The sequence below is a fragment of the Talaromyces proteolyticus genome, assembly GCF_021365285.1.
Source record: "Talaromyces proteolyticus strain PMI_201 chromosome Unknown BGW36scaffold_5, whole genome shotgun sequence".
Lineage (NCBI taxonomy): Eukaryota > Fungi > Ascomycota > Eurotiomycetes > Eurotiales > Trichocomaceae > Talaromyces > Talaromyces proteolyticus.
In genome coordinates, this window is record NW_025764281.1 from 1,618,696 (window position 1) to 1,636,706 (window position 18,011).

The 18,011-nt window shown below is 46.0% G+C and overlaps 9 protein-coding genes across 9 annotated transcripts; 5 read left to right on the forward strand and 4 right to left on the reverse strand.

Moving 5' to 3' along the window:
* Window positions 1-124: 124 nt before the first annotated feature.
* Window positions 125-760, reverse strand: BGW36DRAFT_358379 (uncharacterized protein; the record flags this gene model as incomplete). Its single annotated transcript, XM_046213961.1, has 1 exon — window positions 125-760. One exon carries the CDS (start codon window positions 758-760, stop codon window positions 125-127), a length of 636 nt encoding a protein of 211 aa, XP_046073329.1.
* Window positions 761-1,172: 412 nt separating this feature from the next.
* BGW36DRAFT_358380 (uncharacterized protein) lies at window positions 1,173-2,040 on the reverse strand (the record flags this gene model as incomplete). The annotated part of the gene is made up of 3 exons (XM_046213962.1): window positions 1,173-1,207; window positions 1,253-1,715; window positions 1,942-2,040. The coding sequence occupies 3 exons, from the start codon at window positions 2,038-2,040 to the stop codon at window positions 1,173-1,175; spliced, it is 597 nt and encodes a 198-aa protein (XP_046073330.1).
* Window positions 2,041-2,644: 604 nt separating this feature from the next.
* On the forward strand, window positions 2,645-3,726 carry BGW36DRAFT_448924 (uncharacterized protein; the record flags this gene model as incomplete). Its single annotated transcript, XM_046221766.1, has 3 exons — window positions 2,645-2,909; window positions 2,945-3,023; window positions 3,273-3,726. Coding segments are annotated over 3 exons (798 nt in total), but the record flags the coding sequence as incomplete, so codon positions are not given.
* Window positions 3,727-5,521: 1,795 nt separating this feature from the next.
* On the forward strand, window positions 5,522-6,796 carry BGW36DRAFT_460698 (putative extracellular chitosanase CsnC). The gene is made up of 5 exons (XM_046222103.1): window positions 5,522-5,859; window positions 5,928-5,993; window positions 6,053-6,189; window positions 6,255-6,403; window positions 6,459-6,796. Exons 1-5 carry the CDS (start codon window positions 5,602-5,604, stop codon window positions 6,656-6,658), a joined length of 810 nt encoding a protein of 269 aa, XP_046073332.1. The 5' UTR covers window positions 5,522-5,601; the 3' UTR covers window positions 6,659-6,796.
* Window positions 6,797-7,112: 316 nt separating this feature from the next.
* BGW36DRAFT_460699 (uncharacterized protein) lies at window positions 7,113-9,349 on the reverse strand. The gene is made up of 3 exons (XM_046222104.1): window positions 8,935-9,349; window positions 7,972-8,872; window positions 7,113-7,906 (listed from the first exon to the last, which is right to left on the reverse strand). Exons 1-3 carry the CDS (start codon window positions 9,218-9,220, stop codon window positions 7,195-7,197), a joined length of 1,899 nt encoding a protein of 632 aa, XP_046073333.1. The 5' UTR covers window positions 9,221-9,349; the 3' UTR covers window positions 7,113-7,194.
* A 310-nt stretch (window positions 9,350-9,659) lies between these two features.
* BGW36DRAFT_396516 (tRNA-dihydrouridine synthase 3) lies at window positions 9,660-11,983 on the reverse strand (the record flags this gene model as incomplete). The annotated part of the gene is made up of 5 exons (XM_046218175.1): window positions 9,660-9,747; window positions 9,800-11,612; window positions 11,642-11,703; window positions 11,766-11,911; window positions 11,969-11,983. 5 exons carry the CDS (start codon window positions 11,981-11,983, stop codon window positions 9,660-9,662), a joined length of 2,124 nt encoding a protein of 707 aa, XP_046073334.1.
* Window positions 11,984-13,619: 1,636 nt separating this feature from the next.
* BGW36DRAFT_151774 (uncharacterized protein) lies at window positions 13,620-14,378 on the forward strand. Its single transcript, XM_046209517.1, has 2 exons — window positions 13,620-13,794; window positions 13,848-14,378. The coding sequence occupies exons 1-2, from the start codon at window positions 13,722-13,724 to the stop codon at window positions 14,294-14,296; spliced, it is 522 nt and encodes a 173-aa protein (XP_046073335.1). The 5' UTR covers window positions 13,620-13,721; the 3' UTR covers window positions 14,297-14,378.
* A 994-nt stretch (window positions 14,379-15,372) lies between these two features.
* BGW36DRAFT_396517 (putative C2H2 transcription factor) lies at window positions 15,373-17,545 on the forward strand (the record flags this gene model as incomplete). The annotated part of the gene is made up of 3 exons (XM_046218176.1): window positions 15,373-16,001; window positions 16,127-17,186; window positions 17,237-17,545. 3 exons carry the CDS (start codon window positions 15,373-15,375, stop codon window positions 17,543-17,545), a joined length of 1,998 nt encoding a protein of 665 aa, XP_046073336.1.
* On the forward strand, window positions 17,426-17,997 carry BGW36DRAFT_151633 (uncharacterized protein). The gene has a single exon (XM_046209516.1). The coding sequence runs from the start codon at window positions 17,638-17,640 to the stop codon at window positions 17,947-17,949; it is 312 nt and encodes a 103-aa protein (XP_046073337.1). The 5' UTR covers window positions 17,426-17,637; the 3' UTR covers window positions 17,950-17,997.
* The last annotated feature ends 14 nt before the right edge of the window (window positions 17,998-18,011 follow it).

Here is an 18,011-nt window from a genome sequence, read left to right on the forward strand (position 1 = left end):
CACGAGTCACGTCACATGTAGATTGCATGGATTTTGACTCAAATATTATTTTTCACATATGAAAAGAATAATGATAATGAATCATTCTTAGACACTACTGCTCTCGATTGCAATGGTATTTTTTCTAAGACATGTTTGGACAAAGGGATTCTTCAAGCAGAATATTCGCAAATGGCTGTCCGTTCTCCCAACTTTCTAGCAGCGCTGACATAGTCTCATGCGCATCAGCTTCTGTGGAAGGCACACCCATACCCCAAGATTCTTCCATTGATTCAAGGTGAAATATGGGAGTATGCTGGGGGTCATGCGAAATTTCCAATGTGGCTCCTCGCTCAGCATGTACTGCTGAGGATGAACTTCTACCACTAACTAGATCTCGAGAAACTGTAGCAAAACTATTGCAGATTTTATACAGGCGATCGCATGCTGGTGACATATTTCGGGTATGTTTTAGAGTTGCCAAAATGTTATCGAGTAAGTGGACATCTTCCAGATTTGTCTTCGCAATCGCGTGCAGGAAAACTACTATGAAAGGGGTAAAGGAAGAGTACAAAAGAACACTGAATTTGTGAGTACTGAAAACGGCCAACTTAGACCCTAAATAGAAAGGCAGACGAACCAGTTTGCATAGTCGGCTGTTGAATACCCAGACGCCTGGTAATCCGGAAGGCCAGATGGCAGGATCTGAAGAGGGAGCAGGATGTAGTACATCAATGTCGAAGTCTTGTAGATATGAGGCACGGCCTAGAAGAAGTGACATAGTTTTCTCAATATGGTAAATGGTCCAGAATAATCGGCGCATTCTCTGCAGGTTCGGGGATTGGATGTTTCGGTAAGTTACCTCACATATAAAGAAGCATTACTAACACCCATAGTAAGTGCTAAGATATTTTCGAAGCTTGCCACAGCAAGCACATCACAGCTTTGAATCTCGGAATCAAAAACATCCTTGCATCTTTTAAGATGCGTTGTAAGATCGTACTCTCCGCATAGAGCGTCTTTTCTAGAGATAAATTCCCTTATTAGGAAATAAAGAACGCCATGCATGGCTGCGGAATTTCTCCTCGCCAAGGACCGAGTCGGGAAATAGGTTTCCTGGCAGAGACGTTCAACCAAGCATAAATCGTTGAGTGGAGATGACCACAAAAACATGGTTTTTTGGACTAATAAACTTAGCCGCCTCCAATTTTCTGGACAGGGAATTGCTCTTTAAAGAAAATCGTCAAGTACAGTCGGGTCAAGTTATACATACCATGGATTCTATGTAAGATAGCAAGCACTAATCCAGCTGGCAAAGGCAAGGAAGTGCTTTGAAGATTACATGTCGTATTCCCGGATATTACTTGGTCTTTATGACTGACAGTATCTCCACACCGTAGAAACCTGTCTAGATCTTTCAATGTCGTACTTATACTAAGTCCAGTTTCTGCTCTATTGGCGTTGGTAACGGTTTCAGCAACTTCTTTGGCTTGGATAGATTGGCTGGTAAACGAGGAGCTACCCTCGTATAGGTCTCTCAGCTGGTCTGTTGAGCGTTCAGCTTCACGCTCAATCTGAATTGGGGTTTCACTAGACGTAAGAGGAGCCGCCGGGGATATCGATGAATTTTGATTGGCAAGCTGATCCTCAACAATCTCAAGGCGATTTTTAAGATTTTCAATCTGCTCTTCCTTATGATATAGTAAATTTTTATCAAGAGACAGTTCAGGGGACACCTACATACAAGTAAGAAACCTTTTCAGCCTTCGGTCGACTATGCGACTTTGGGTGAACGGATCGACAGGCGATGCTTGCCGTTCTACAACTTGAACATGGGATGGATATGTCGCAGCGAGTCTAATGTTGAGTTAAACATTGGTAGGAAACTTTGTAAGTAAGCCGCCTACCTTGCGTATCTTATATCCTTCACACTGATGGCCAAAAGAAACGTTAGTTACGAACCATAATGTCTCCTTGGGCAACGCATACAGCTCGAGGGATCGACGACAGATGTTGTCGCCGAGTTTCAATCGTCTCCTGCTGATGAGACCCAACCGTCATGACAAATTGGTCAAATTTATCTAGAACGAAATATATGCCTGAACAGAAAAGAAGAAGACACCACAGTATGCAAGGCATTCCGCGGGGGCCCACGGAAGCCGTGAACCTGGATTCCCGACCAATATGAGAGCGTACATATATATGCTGAACAGTATAGCCCTAACAGATTTAAAACTCTTCGATCCCATTATTTCAATAAGTGTATACATACTAGAGTTTTGCTTTTTTTTTTTTATTTCTTTCCTTACATACCTAAACACGCTAGATTATTTTCCGTGCAGTCTCTTGAAACGAACTTGGCAAAATATATTATTGGCCAAAGATGGTGCGTGCCTCAGGACATCAGGGGAACTCGGTGCTTTCCGACAGTGAAAATCTACCCAGCACAAATTCAGGTACTGTGGCTAAGCAGGAAAAGACTAGCGGGGAAAATACAGTAGACGATGATTCGACCCATGACGAGCAACTCTCTTTATGGAAGTTAATCTTAGTAATCGTCGCTTTGTGCTCTGCGGTTTTTTGCGTATCTCTAGTGAGTGTCCCATTTGTGACCATTTCTGCTTTCATATAAATGCCAACTGGTGAATTCCTCAATCTTAAACAGGATGGAACCAAACTTGCTCCCGCAATTCCTGTCATAACCACCGACTTTGAATCCCTCGATGAAGTTGCCTGGTACGGCAGCTTCTACCTTTTTTGCACATGTAGTGTGCAATTGATGTTTGGAAAGCTCTATTCATTCCATTTAACCAAATGGATATTTTTCAGTAGTGTCCTCATTTTTGAACTGGGTTCTCTGATGTGTGGTGTCGCTCCCACCTCAACTGCCTTTATTATCGGGCGAAGTATCTCCGGGTTAGGAGCAGGTGGTATTTCTTAGGGGCAATTATGATCATTGCTGGAGCTGTGCCACTTCGTATTCGGTCAATTTATACCAGTCTTATATCTAGCATGCACAGCGTCGCAAGTGTAGCTGGTCCTATGTAAGTCTGGATCCTTTTCACATTATCAGGAACCGTAACATATGGGCTGCTGTTTGGTACGGAGTCTTTACTGGAGCTTCACTGTTATTTTTCACGTACTACGTATGCCAAGCTCCCTCCACCTGACTTCCTCTTCATGAAGAATAGCTGCTCATCGTTGAAAAATTTTCATCCCCCACAGCTTCCAATATGGTTTCAAGCCATATAAGGCGTTTCCGCTACTCAATCCGGTATTGATAATCTCCCCAGCCTCGTGGGACTGGTCATATTTTCTATAATTGGGGGTATCATCGCTTCTGCAATTGGGTATTACACGCCTCTATTACTAATATCCTCTATCATCACCTCAGTGGGGGCAGGAATGCTAACTACCTTGAAAGTCAATTCAATCATTGGTTATTGGTTTGGCTACCAAGTTTTGCTAAGTGCAGGAGCCGGATTTGGTGTTCAAAATGTAATGCTTGTGCCGCAGGTGGCCGTTCCTGCAAAGGATATGTCTATGGCAGTATCGATCCTTACTTTTACCCAAACCCTATCAAGTGCAATCTTTCTTCCAGTTGGGCAAAGCGTTTTTCAGAATCGATTGGTATCAAATCTGGAATCAATTGCCCCAGATGTCAACGGTTCATTAGTGCTGCAAACCGGTGCCACGTCGATTCGGGACCATTTCTCATCAAATCAGCTTCTCCAGGAAGGCATATAACCAAGCGATGATTCAAACTTTCTATGTAGCAACAGCATCCAGCGCGATATCCATTCTTGACCCAATAGTGACGGAATGGCTGTCGCTTAAATCCCAGGCAAAACCAGATGATCACAAGAAGGTATGCAACCTACATTACTGGAATGACAAGATATACGTAGGGTATATTAATAGACTGACATTTCGTAGGATAATCCGGATGTAAATCCGTAAATATATGAAGCGCCTTCAATCGAGTTGTCAACCTTTTATAGACTCTAGAGTCATTATTTATTTTGTGTATATTTTTTTAAATCAATAGATATATAATATGGATTCATTATTATTAATGAAAGATTGGTTCAATCTTTAAAATTATACATAAGAGTAGATAGCACGTGCTGTTAGGGGTAGCCTGCTCCCGATAGACGTCGCCCCCAAAGACCCCCAAAACCGCCCGGAAATATGGGCGGCTCGGGGAGCGGGTGTTATCGAATATTAATTTGTTTACAATTTCCGTGCGTTGATGGTAGGTGGCGAGGGGATCGTTAGGAACCAGAGTCCCTAATCCCTATAGCCTCATCACCAAGAACGTAGATCAGGTCGTATCTAACGCCTGGTGTCTATTATTGGATATAAGTCGTTAACCAGTTCCAGTATCCTGTCAGTCAATTTCATTTTGTTTTACGTGAACATAAGACTCATCGCAATCAACACAGGCCACAATCTATAACAGATCTAATTAGCAACAAGCCATATATCTGCTAAACGGCACTGAAACAGAACATGAACCGCCTCGTCTAGAGATGGCCCCCGCAGCCTCGGCTAAGACATGATCCATTATCCTCACAGCCCCCACCGTGCAAGCATCACGAGGCCCCAATAATATATTCTGATCATAACCCCGGGGGTCCATCAGGAGGCCCATGGGCCACGGTAGTCAGCCAGCTAATTACAAGATAGGATTATGGGCAGGTGCTAAGCTTTCCAAGTCCGTTCTTCTAGAATGAATTTCCGGGCCGGCGTCCCCGGGTCTCACAGGGGGAGAATAACTAGCGGCCCCCAAGATCGACTAACAATTGCTTGTTCTAAGAACTAGAGTTGTTTATAGTCCAATAAAAATACAAAGTTGGTCGGCTACTTGAAGGCTAATAAGCAGCCAATGTAACCCACCGGAAGTCATTCAAAACCCGATAAGGTGCAGTCATTATTGTACACGGAGATCTGTGAAAGCTTTCCCGTAGAATACCGGTGTCGATATGCCCGTAGATAATGCAATATTGTCGCGACTCGTTATTTGATGGGTTTCTGTAGGATTATAGTTAGTAGCTACCCTATATGCTAGGTTGACTCCATAACAGTCAAATAGAGCCTAGGTTTCAGAATACGAGAATCAACAGTGGAGCCCAGATTCACAGATCTTTGGAGCAATGACGCGGAATTATATGGTCTACTGGATCTTGGTACATCGAATTACCTGTGGGCTTACTGTCGTTCTTTGCATGATACTGAACTCTAAATAATACATGTAGAAGCAAGGCTGGTTTGTATAGACATATACGTAATCAACATTGAATTGATAATGTCGGGTTGACTGCAGGCTCCACTTAAGTCAATGACATTGCAGATCCTCCTAAAGCTTAATCGAGATACTAGATGGAACAACAAGGTAGTAAAGTAAGCCCCAAACTGTGGGTTACTCCGGCCATTCAATCTCCGAAAAGACCGGTTCTCCAATCCAATAAACGACATGTCTACGATCATTTGCATAAACTATCAGAATATATAAACTTCAACCTAAAGCTCACTTTGTCTGGAGCTATCCTCTCAATCATTGACTCTCTCAACCAGTTACAAAAACAAAAGGAATCAACTCTAAACTTCCCAAACTACAAAATGTCTCTACGCACAGCAATTCTAGCTGCATCATGCTTGAGCAGTATCGCGTTTGGTCAAACTGTTGATGGCTCTTCTTACAACAAGCCATCTGGTGGTCCTCCAGCGAGTTTCTTTGCTGCCGCTTCTACCATTAATGTGGGAGCTGTCAAGACTGCCGTTGCCCATGCAACAGGCGTACCCAAGAAGGCAGTGTATGATGTGAATGGAGCGTCTACCAAGGTTACTATTCATGATGATTACATGACCAAGCCCACGGTAAGATTCGAGTTTGTTCTTGAATTTATAAAAATTGCAAGCAGGTGCTGAGTGATAAATTTGTACAGGGCGCAGCCATTGTTTATGTCTCAAACATGAATGTGGACTGTGACGGGATTGACTACAAATGCAAGGTATGGCGGCTTTCCAAATAAAGGTAGCAATGTACATGAATATAAATTGATTGAATCAGGGCAATCCCGATGGCCAGTCTGATACAGACAACGGCGAGCTTGCTGCCTATGAAGTTCCTTGGGTCGTGATCCCCGAGAATTTCCAGAAGGCTTATCCAGACATACTTCCCGGAAACAACGTCGCTGCCGTTATCTGGTAAGCTGCTTGATACATGCGTATCTTTTGGAAGAACTTAAAAAGAACCATACTAATGGCAACAGCAACGACAAGATGTTCTACGGTATCTACGGCGACTCCGATGGCGACACCCCTGAAGACATTGGCGAAGCATCATGGCTTATGGCACGTACCTGCTTCCCAGACGAGGACCTCAATGGAAACAGCGGACATGATGCTCTCGACGTTACCTGTGAGTTCTACAATACCACTTTATATTTGATTCGAAATACTAAGTGACAACGCAGACATCGTTTTTGTCGGCAAGGACTCTATTCTTCCGGACAGCGCTGTGAATTCCAAATACATCACCGACTTTACCAAACTGCGCTCCATGGGTAATAAGCTGATGACCGCGTTTGAGTCTAATATCGACAACAAGACTTCCAAGTCAAACGTTTTCGACCCCAAAAAGCGAGGAACCTTGCCTGTGCCTTTCCAAGGCTAAGAGATCTTTTTAGCAAAAGAAAGGTTTGTATTGGTATCGACTGGTACAGCTTTGCCCTAAATTACAGAAAGCTTCATGTAAATCGCGTCTTTACTGTGGTCGAATATTGATTGTACTTATAAATTAATTTGAGACAGCTGCATTTATGCATTTATTCATAGTATGTTAGAATGGTAGATAAAGCACAGTCTGGAGATAATGTACATCTATCATCACATAAGTTGATCAGAATATAATCATCAGCAGAAAATTATTTTCGGGTTCTCACAGATAAGTCAGTAACTCCTGCCTGGAGTTATCCGACTGACGTATTTAGCCCTAACCCTAGTAACCCTCACGGATCAAGCTTCACTTAACATTGAACGTTGTCTTCGCGATTCCTATTGTCGACACGACTTTGCGAATTGGAGACAATAAGAACGAGTATATGACTTTTTATATCATGGCATTAGAATATAAACTTTCTTTACTGTCAATAATCCCCATTTCTGCATCAACTAAATAAAGATAGTGAGTAGCAAATACTAGAACAGCGTCTACAGACTATACAGCGTCGCAACCTGAGCCAACTGCACACCTAGTATGATGAGCATCAATAGCAAAATGCAAGAACCAAAGATCCAAGCCCCCCAAAATGTACACCATGACCGATAATCCCTACGATCACTCCATAGCTCACGGATCGTACTTGGCTGACGAGAATCAAGATACATTTTAAGCCGACGAAGACGAGGCGCAAAATAAGCAAACCGTATATATGCTTCTGTATCCTCCAAATTATTCTCCATTAAAGAAGTTATCATAAACACAAGATCTTCAGGGCAATTTGGCACCAATTCGGATATTTGTCGCATTGAGGTTGTTGTTTCCCTGTGCTGATTCCATGCACCAGCGATTCCCCTGACTGCGGAAGATGGCTTTGCAATGTTAAATGCAACTTGTATGTTTGGTGGAAGCGTACAACGGTAAAAGCTTTCCGAGAGGATATTTTTGGTTGGATGTTGCACAGGGTTGATGTCCAGTATTTTTGGTATGCCATCAGTCTTTTCTTTGGCCCAAGGGCTCATATGACGATGGATAGGACGACTGTTAAACGTCACGCATTTGTGCCAAGCTATTTCCTGATCCTTCCCAGCAGTAATGTATCGTTTCAGATGCTTGAGGTTGCTACGTGATGTTGGACGAAACAAGAGGGCGTAAGTCAGAGAGAGTTCGTAAAATGTAGGTTCGACATAGTCGCGCTCCTCCCTGATAACATTGAATTAGCGGATACCAGTTTTACTATATGTTCATTTTCAAGATTGGATACTTACCCATGCAAATCCAGGTTATTATAGAAAAACGTAGGATGAGCAAAAATCCGGATAGCATTCCGGCCGGCATAGATTTTAAGATGCTCATCCAGACAGTCCGTCCACTCTATATTGAGACCTCCGAAGTCCTGTAAATATTTAATACTGAAAACCTCCGGTTGAAATGTTGGCTCTATATTCTCCTCTAAGGGCAACTCGGGAAATATGTCGATTCCGACTGTCGCCTCTGAATGGGCCTTGACATGCTCAAAGATCGTATGTATTGGTTCAGATTTGTACCGGAAGTAGAAGAGTAAACATAGACCTTCTCTGATTTCTCGGAACTTTCTTGTAAAATCGAGGGCCGTCAGACAATCATAGAGTAGCTCAAAATGTTTGTCGTAAGTGTCGACATCGTCGGCAGCTGGTTGGTTTAGCATTCGACGTGCATAACATTGATGAAGAAGCTCTTCCATTGTCATTTTGTTGACACCCCCGCTAATATCGATTGATCGCAGAGAGCGCGCTACATGCGCCAGAACATTTATGACTGTGCCAGCACTGAATGGTCTCTCTTGGACAGGTTCGCCTTCTCCACAGGCACCGACAAAGTATATCTGCCTACATGCGATTCGGACAAGAATTGTGAGCAAACGAGGAAGGCGAGAAATCTCGAAAAGCGAACGAGACTTTTCTGGGGAAATTCTGAAATAAGCCATTCGATAAGCTTCGATCCCGAAGATCGACTCGATGAGAAGATCACGATTTTCCGTGAGAATGGAGTTGTCAAACATGACATCTTTGCTCCTACCCCATCCGATGAGCTCGTATATCTCTTGAAAGCGACTAAAAGCCGACGTATACGCCTGCAGGGCAGCATTCTTTTCTGACTGTGTTGATTCATCGAGGTCTTTCCAGAAATCTGTCAAATGCACACAATCAACTTTCCTGACGGGTTCGATCGCGTGAAAGAAAGGCTCAAACCTTCATATTTCTGAGCGTTGCCTTTTCGCTTAGTCTCGATTTCTTCTACAGGCATGAGCTCTATTTCTTTCCAGTCTGGGACCCTCTCCGGGGGACCATTTTCACATTGTTCGTTTATTGCTTTAACCACCTCATCCCTCTCCTTCGCGTCTTTTCGAGATTTGACGGGAGAAGAGTTTTGACGATCCAGTATGATGGTGTTTAAGAGGCCTTGGACCGACGCTGTCAGCTCACGCACAGATTGGACTGTGTCTTGGTCGCATATTTTGGAGGCCTCGTCGGACATGGTGTTGACTGGGCCGTCGGTTGCGTATGCCTAGATAGGATATGACGCTTTATTTTCTATTGACAATACTAGAATGTTCGTTTTTTTCACTCGCTTTTGGGCTGATTTTCCCGCGGGGCGTAATTCTAGGCTGCAGCTTAAAGCCATGAAATCCTTCCCTGTATTAATGTTGGTTACTAACGCGCGCGGGGGTCTTCCTTCCCCTATTCCATTTGGAGTCTTGGGCTCTGTTTCACATCGTAAATTCTGCTCAGTTTAAAAAAAACTCAGAGCTACGCAGCGCGTCTTTCCATTTCCCCATGATTTAGTAACATGCCTTATTAAATTTCTTAATCGACCTAGAAATGACTGCTTGTACCGGTAGTAAGTGATGAATGAAGTCGTTCAGACAGATCTAATTTTGACTATATATCGCATCTTGATAAGCTATATATGGTGTTTAACCTTGAGTTTCTGTATCATAAGCATTGCTCTTATGCTTAGGCTCAAACTTGAAATTTTGATGAGCTGGTCCAAGAAACATGTCCCTATGTACTGTTAGTTTGTCATCTCCAACACGTTTCAAAGCATATGACTTACGTGACCTTGATCCAATCCTTGTAATTGTCACTTGCAAGTAGCGTCTCGAGCTCATTTCTGCCCCTCCATGCTGGAGGCCTATCCTGAATATTAGGTGGCAGATATTCGAGTATACCAACTGGAATATAACGGCAAGCAAAGCTAAGCCATTCCAGTAGAAAGCGGCGTGTGGTGCCCAGGCCATGTTCATCAGAGCCCCATGTGTCCATCCCATACCGCGCGAATTTTTCAACTAATGCCAGTCGCTCCGTCGCGGATTTGTCGAGATATTGGCCGGCCTGGATCTCTTCAAAGATCCACGGTTTGATTAATGCGCCGCGAGCAACCATGACCGTATCGACATTTGCATTCTGAACGTGGTCGTTGTAGTCTTCGTACGAGAAGCAGTCCCCGTTTCCTAGAAAGTAGACTTTGCCCCCATTGGCTTGTAGTCTCTCTTCGGGCTCCCGAATAGTATCTGAGAGATCGTCAGATTGCTTACGAAGTCTCTTGACAAGGGCGGCGCATTCGGAAATATACCCCCAGTCGGCACTTCTGGTATAGCGTTGTTGTCTGCTACGGCCATGGAGGGTAAGAGCAGCAATTCCTGGTGGACCTATGCCCATTATTTGTGAGTCAACGCCGCCGAGAGTCAGCCGTTCTGCGAGTTTGAGTGCAGTCGGTTGATGGTCTCTAGTGCCCATGCGAATTTTAACTGTGATAGGAATCTCTCCAGATACAGCGTTCATACCACGTAGGATCTTCTCTAGCTTACCGGGCGAGTCAAGAAGAGCAGATCCGGCTCCTTCGCGGTATACCAGGTCAATTGGACAGCCACAGTTGAGATCGATAACCCGAAGACTTGGAGTGAGTGCGGTCAAAATTTCTGTGGTTTTCACGGCTATATGTGGTTTATTCGCCGCAATTTGTGCCCCGAATTTGAAGTCTCGGGAATGGTCGTAGTTCTGGACCACATTTGCTTTGGAAGAGATTGTTGGTGGTAGCATTTCCGTTTCATGGGCTTTCATAAGCGCCCATTCGCTCTTTTGTCCTTGCATCAGTGGTAGGCCCATAGCCATTTCCGAGTACGTAAACTGTGCACCTAGGTCCGTACAAAGTCTGCGGAAAGGCAGGTTCCCTTGGGTAGTCAATGGAGCGAGGGCGGGAGTCTCTGGCCCAAAGTATAGTCTTCTCTTTTCTGAGGGGAGAAAAGGAGGTTCGGTGTAGCGAGCCCGGTTTTCCTCTTTTACTTCTTCGGCTTCGTTTTTATCTTGTCCTTCCTCGCTAGTAGCAGTGTCCTTATCTTCGCGGTTGTGTCCACCATGAACGTATTTATTCAATTCCTTTCCAGTTTGATCCAACCAGGCTATAAATGCGTCTGATTTGGGTGTTAAACATTTTCTCCTTCTCAACGAATCCTTAGCGTCTCCAGACACGATGTTGACAATTCCATCGTCATTTGCAACCGCAACAGATGGCCGGGATCTTTGCTGTTTGCGCTGTTCATCTTCGACCAGCACCAGCTCGCGCCTACCATCCGGTACGTCTCTTTCGGTCATATGGGACGAAACAAAGCGACACTTCCACCCAGATGGGCATTGCCCACGAGCCTGCCATATAGGACAAACGTCACCAAAGGTATGCAGATCTTCTCGTTTATGTTCCTTCAAGTACTTCCGCAGATCGTGTTCAAATCGGCATTTGTCACCGAACACGCACTCAGCTGGGGAGAATTCCGGATGGTTGCTCCTCGACGCGCACAAGCCTCTCTCATCGGTTGATTTGCCGAATGTTCGCGATTTGTTTTGACCACGTCGTTTTGATTTTTCCTGGCCTTGTCCCCGCGCTCGTGGTGAGCGGCACCCTCGGCCGTGTCATCATCCCGAACGGAGTTTGCAGATCGGGTGTCAAAGGAGATTACGTACCTAAGAAACGAATTTTTATCAGCTGCCTACTTGGCTAAAGATGAACTCGCTCGCAATCTTACTCTGCTTTGATAGGAGCTATACCCCGCTTTCGCTCAGGTGCATCGCTGGTTGCTGGATTCGCATCAGGTTTAGGCAATTCATCGAGCTTCGCTTTTTTAGTAGGCGGACCATCGGCGTGCCCTTGTACAGACCCATTAGTAATGCTCTGTGCATGCCTTGGTTAGTATTTACGTTAGAAAAGGCAGGGAGTGAAGATATTTACCAGATCGGTCTCCATTCCTGCGAGGCTCTACCAACGGCAGCCAAGAAAAAGGAATGTACAAGAAAAAGAAAACAGATTTTGATATTAGGGCTAAGATTATGTGCGCTTTAGGAATGGACAAGGTGATTGTGAAGCATGCAATGACAACAAGTTGCGGATCACAAAAATCATCAAAATCTAAACTTAAAACGCCAATTGCGTTGAGCGGTCATAATCTAGTTTGCACTGTTTGTTTTAGCCCATAGGCCCCACATTGGGAAATAAAATTCCGGCTCTGATATTGTAAATTTCGTAAAAGGCAATGAAATCGGAAAATTGTAACTTTACCAATTCCGCTCTTCGGCAACGATCGGCACATGGAGACCCAGTTAGGAAAGTTATCAATTCGTGATCAAATTCCCGAACTAGCTTCCAGTCGCACTAGAAGCACGTACAGCTCTTCTCGAAGCTCATCTGGAGCTGTGGTTCAGGTTTCAGGTATCAGTTCCATCTGTGTGTTTGTTTCAGGATAACAGCCAATTATCATTTTTTAAAGAATTATTTTTTTAAAATTTATTGACTGAAAAATGGCCATGTGTCCTCAGCCTCTAACTCACCGCTATGTAGTGACTGATCCTGCGTTGCTAGTCTGCTACCCCGTATTGATCATCGAATTGGAGATTTGCGATGATATTCTCCAACAGCCAATAAAGTCGCTTCTTGAATTTATGCCCTGTTAGACGGATATATCGTAATATTGCTAGTTCTATCGGGTGCTCCGAAGATCAACGCCCATCCCACTCATAGCACACGTCGCTAAAGCTATGCTTAGGAAACTATTGGGCTTCTCGGTTAGGAATTCCATCCCAAAACTAGAGCGGGAGCCATCAGCTGACCATCTCCTATTCAAAGTCTCCTGCATCTGCGACCTGAAAAGGGTTAATGTAGATCTTGTCATCTAGCTAAATCAGCCTAAATGCAGTCGATGAAGGTCAGGGGGCGGTCACATGTGCACTTCAGATGTCGCTAAGAAATATGGTCCGGATACCAATAATACATGTAAGCACGTAGTAGCTCTCGCTACGAAATAGCGGCACACGTGTGAATTACATGCTATTTATATTCCATACTTGGTAGAGTATAAGTGTACACTATGAGCCCGGAAGTAGGGTTCATGGAGCCCCTTAACTATTACTGCGATCGCTTAATTACCGAAGTTTATAGATCAGGGCTCGAGTTACACCGGTTTCACATCACAATACTGTAAACGTGGCATGTATACTCTATCCATCGAAGTTCGTATGAGATTGACATTTTGTTGGTTTGATGCGTCTCCACATAATGGAGCCGGTGGGTTGGCAGATAGCTATGTCGCAGCATCGCCATGATCAGCAACTGAACAAGTGATTCGAAAGGAGGTATTGGACCACAGATGCGCCGTCCCTAACCGTCCATCTGGCATGAGCCTATCAGATAGCTTATGCCCTTGCATGGCGGGATGCGGAGACAATAATGCCGCCACCTGGCTGTAAATTGTAAGCCGTGCCTTCTTCATCGTTAAGTGATACATATCAAGACGGTCTGAGACTATACGTAGCGACGACGACGCAGCCTAACGGGAAAGCTGCGGCTAAGCTCCTCACAGCACGACAATGTGCAGCAGACCCATTTACGCGCGCTGAATCTGAGTTAAAGGGTTCAACTTCGCATTTGACTCAATCCTAAATCCTTATTATTGGGCTGCGACCCACTTGGATAACGCCAATGTTCATGAATGATATTAATATACTTATCAATATTATTACTGCACATCAATAAAGGCATTGTGGACTTGTCAGTGGCGGACGGCACTATGGGATGTTAGCGCGGATCATCCTGTTGCGCCAAGATTGATACTTATGCATCTGCATTTGCGGCACCAACGGTCAGGGTCACACTAGTACTGTATACTGTGTGGCCTTTCCACACACACATTATCTCAGACACTACGGCGCAACATCTCAGGTTAATAGTAGAATAATAATACCAGGTTCCAAGGCGCTGGGAGCAGATGGAGTCGCACGCAGCCAATCAGGGACTAGTCTTCGCCTGAGCTTCCTTTGTCGGTTCGATGCCCGGCTGTCGGCGCCAGAGCAGGTCGCCCGATTGGCTCCTGCGCACGGCGAGGGCCCACTGGTGACTCACTATGCCGCAGACAGTAATTCTACGGCACGCCTTTTGCTCTCCTTTGCGCCGACCTGTCACTTCGACGTATCGCTGTATCAGTCTGGAGTACGTCCACCCCAGAATGCTCACGGCAACTGGGACAAGAAGGATGTCGGCAGTAGCACTTGCTCAAAAGCTACATAACTACATGCTGTGACTGCTGTAGACTCCAGCCGAGCCCCACCATCCGCATCGGCTGCGAGGTCGGGGTTTGCCTGAAGCAGGCCAGCACCAATCACAACCGCCAACGCAGGCCGCTTCACGATGACTTGACGACCGATGACGCTTACAAAAGCGTGCGTTCTTGCATGGAGTCGAGACCCTGTCACCGTCATCGTCAGCGTCATCTCTGCTCTCTGCGTGCGGGTAGGTACATGCTTTCACAGGATGAACCGCACCCCCATGTTACTATTCTCATAATTTATGGCATGATCGTGTATGCATTGATGCACGTAATATCAGCGGCTGAGCAGCTCGCTTCGTCTTGGCACTCTTCCGATGCGGCCAACCCCTGGCATTCTCGCTGAACCGCAAGAATGAATATTAATGTTGATCGTAATGGTACTGTAGTAGGAATTATCATACAAAATAGAGAACATCGAGGATATTATTGCACGGACGTCTCAATGACTGCAAGACTCGCGTGCTAGGCTTCATCGGTGCCGCCGGCCCTGATGCGGCCTAGCGCGGGACCGTCACGTAACGAACCACCGAACCATCAAGTTACCAACAGCGCAGCAAATGGTAACGGCCGTAAATTACCCGTATCAGACCTCGACCAACGCAGTAATTCCTCCCGCGGCTGCCGTACCAGCCGCACTCGAGCCATGCCAATTTACACACCCGGAACGCGATCCCCGTATTAATCCATCCATCCCATCCGCTGCTCCCCTCCTCCTCGTCCGCTCTTTTTTTCTGAACGCTGCCAATTAATCGATTGCGCCTGCCTCAGATCCCCAACTCCACGACTGTCTCTGACCCGGCGCTGCAGTGTCGCCCGTCGCTTTCTGTTCTCGATTGTGGACGGCCTCGTCCCGATACAGCGTCCCCTCACCTCCTCGCCACCCCGTAAGGCGGTTCTTAAAGCGGAAACTTCTCGAGCGAAACGCCTGCCGTTTACCCAGTCCCGCCGAGGCATACCATAACACGTATCCGACTATCTCACAACAGATCACTCGCTCACTCTCATTCACTCGTATATCTAGATATCATTCATTCTCATGAGCGACGCTTCAGACACAACCACCCCTCCATCTCTTCACTACTCGCCCTCCATCAGTGACCTCGACCCTCCGTCCACGGGAGCATCAACCCCCATCCGCACACCTGTCGGATTCGGCGTAACCTCTTTCGCCCGCAAGCCATCGAGTCGTGGAAAAGATTCCTTTTCGTGGACCCAGAAGCCAGCAGACCCGGGCAATCAGACAGTATACCTGGATTCGGCCGTGATCGACGACGACGCTCTGTCGACCTTTCCCCTCTTCCCCTCTTCACCAGCACAGTTTCACACAATGAGCGGCCCCTTCGACCTGTCCGCTCGCCAAACCTCGGTTTCGCCGCCAGGCCAACAAGCTTCGAACCTGACCTCTGCCCTCCAGAAGGCAGCGAATAATGACCGACCTGGTAGCATTTCTAATCCCACTGCATCCAACGCGAGCGCTGTCTACAAGGCAGCCGCCGCTCGAAAGGATTCTTTGGGTGCAAGTATGGCACAATGGGGAAATGGCACAAAACCAATCTCCGTGATGGGATCGAATCGTGAGAAACCACGTCGCGAGTCCCTAGCTGGCAGTCTCGTTGGGGGAATGAGTTGGGGCGGTATTTCCGTTGGTAGCTGGATACGAGATGAGTTTGTTCTCCCTTTCTTTTGCTTTCCTTTGATACTGTCCTTGCCTGTTACCTGCGACCTTGCGATCAGCACCTTTTTTTTTGGTCTCGGACCCTTGAAAGAATTATTACGCTGACAAATTTTAGTATTATCATGACTGGTACCTCTCCGTTTACGTCTTTCCAATCGCCGTCGTTTCACTCCTCGTCATATTTGCCAAAACTAGAAGCCAATTTCATGCGTGATTTCTCCTGCTGTGGAATTACCCTCCCTACGCTGCATGATTTGTTACAGCATTACGAAGAAGCTCACGCACAAAAGTCTCCTCAACAGGGACAACGCCCAAGTCAAGGCGATAATCGAGCTGCTATGGCTACTGCTGCCGCTGCCGTCGCCCAAACCCAGAGCCATGGACAATCTGTACAAGCTAACCAATCCAACAACGGGCAGCCCAAGTTCAATCCGAATCAAACCATAGACACAAGCAACTTTACGTCACAGCAGAATCTAGATTTGGATACAATCGATGACATGGAAATGGATGATGCAATGGGCGACACTGATTCGTCTCACTTGTTCTCATCACAAATTCCAACTACGCAAGGGGGATTTGCCTCCCCAAATCAACGAGTTCCACAGCTCAACCTCAGTATGCTCCAGGGCCAAGGATTACGAGGATCTCAGCCAGGCACACCAGTCGCGCCGGCCCACACCGTTCTCCAGAACAATCCGACCGTCTCTTCAGTCAATACCCCAACCCTGTCGTCAAACCCTCTTCAAAATGCCCAGTTCCGCAATACTCCCGACTCCTCGGGACCAGGTACCCCAGCAGAATTGGATGAAAGTGTCCTTGGTGGCTTTAATGATCTTTCAATGCAAGCTGGCCTAGCTGCCAACGGTCAATTCCCAGGCTTCGGGTCCAATGATATGGTCGATCTCTGCATTGACGAGCCTGCGAAACGATTGTTTAGCCCCAATGGTGGGTTTGGAAATGGCGGCTCGCAAGTGCATATGAAACTGGGCAATTCCCAGTACGGACCGAACAGCGACATCGCGCGGCGCATTCGGGAACAACAAATGCTCGCCGGCGTTCCAGATACCTCGTTGGGCATGCTTCCAACTGACGAACCCAAACCGTTCAGGTGCCCAGTCATTGGTTGCGAAAAGGCTTACAAAAATCAGAATGGTTTGAAATATCATAAAGCGGTAAGTTTCGGCCTTTATGCTTGTTAAGAATTCTTGCTAATCCTTCACAGCATGGTCACAATAATCAACAGCTGCACGAAAATGGAGATGGCACTTTTTCGATTGTGAACCCCGAAACTGCTGCTCCATATCCTGGTACGATGGGAATGGAGAAAGAGAAGCCGTACCGATGTGAAGTGTGTGGTAAACGGTACAAGAACCTGAATGGCCTGAAATACCACAAGTCACACTCTCCACCCTGCAATCCTGACCTCCAACTGGCTGGTCGCAATTTGAACCTCGGTGGTGTCATGCAAGGTCAAAATATCAATGTCGCCGGCGCCGGGCTACCTGGAATCGGTGAGGAAGGCTTGCTTTAATTGGTTTTAACAGTGCCATAATGGCATACCGGGTAGCTTTCTTCTGAACATTTAATATTGACCATTCATCGGATCATGAGCAACATCGTCAGATGAGAATCGGACTTGTCACCTTGATGCATTTTCCAATGCACATGTTTAGCTCATCTTTGTCCATGATTACATACGGGCGCCGTCTCCTACATTGGTACGCCTTACATTTGCTCAATCGATGCCAAGCATTTTTGCTACCAGCACATCTAAATTCTGGCTTGTGCGGGATGTTGTCAGTGGGCAACTCATCCCACTCGCTCTGGTCTTCTGAACCCGCCATTTCCTGGCTAGAATCCTTCTCTCACGAAATCTCGAATACCATGGTGTCGAAATTATTGTACAGGTTGCTTACTCATTTAATCGCACATTGAGGGAATAGAAACCAGGGTTTTTACCGTTTTGATTGGGCTAGCCGGTTTAGTCTTGATTTTCC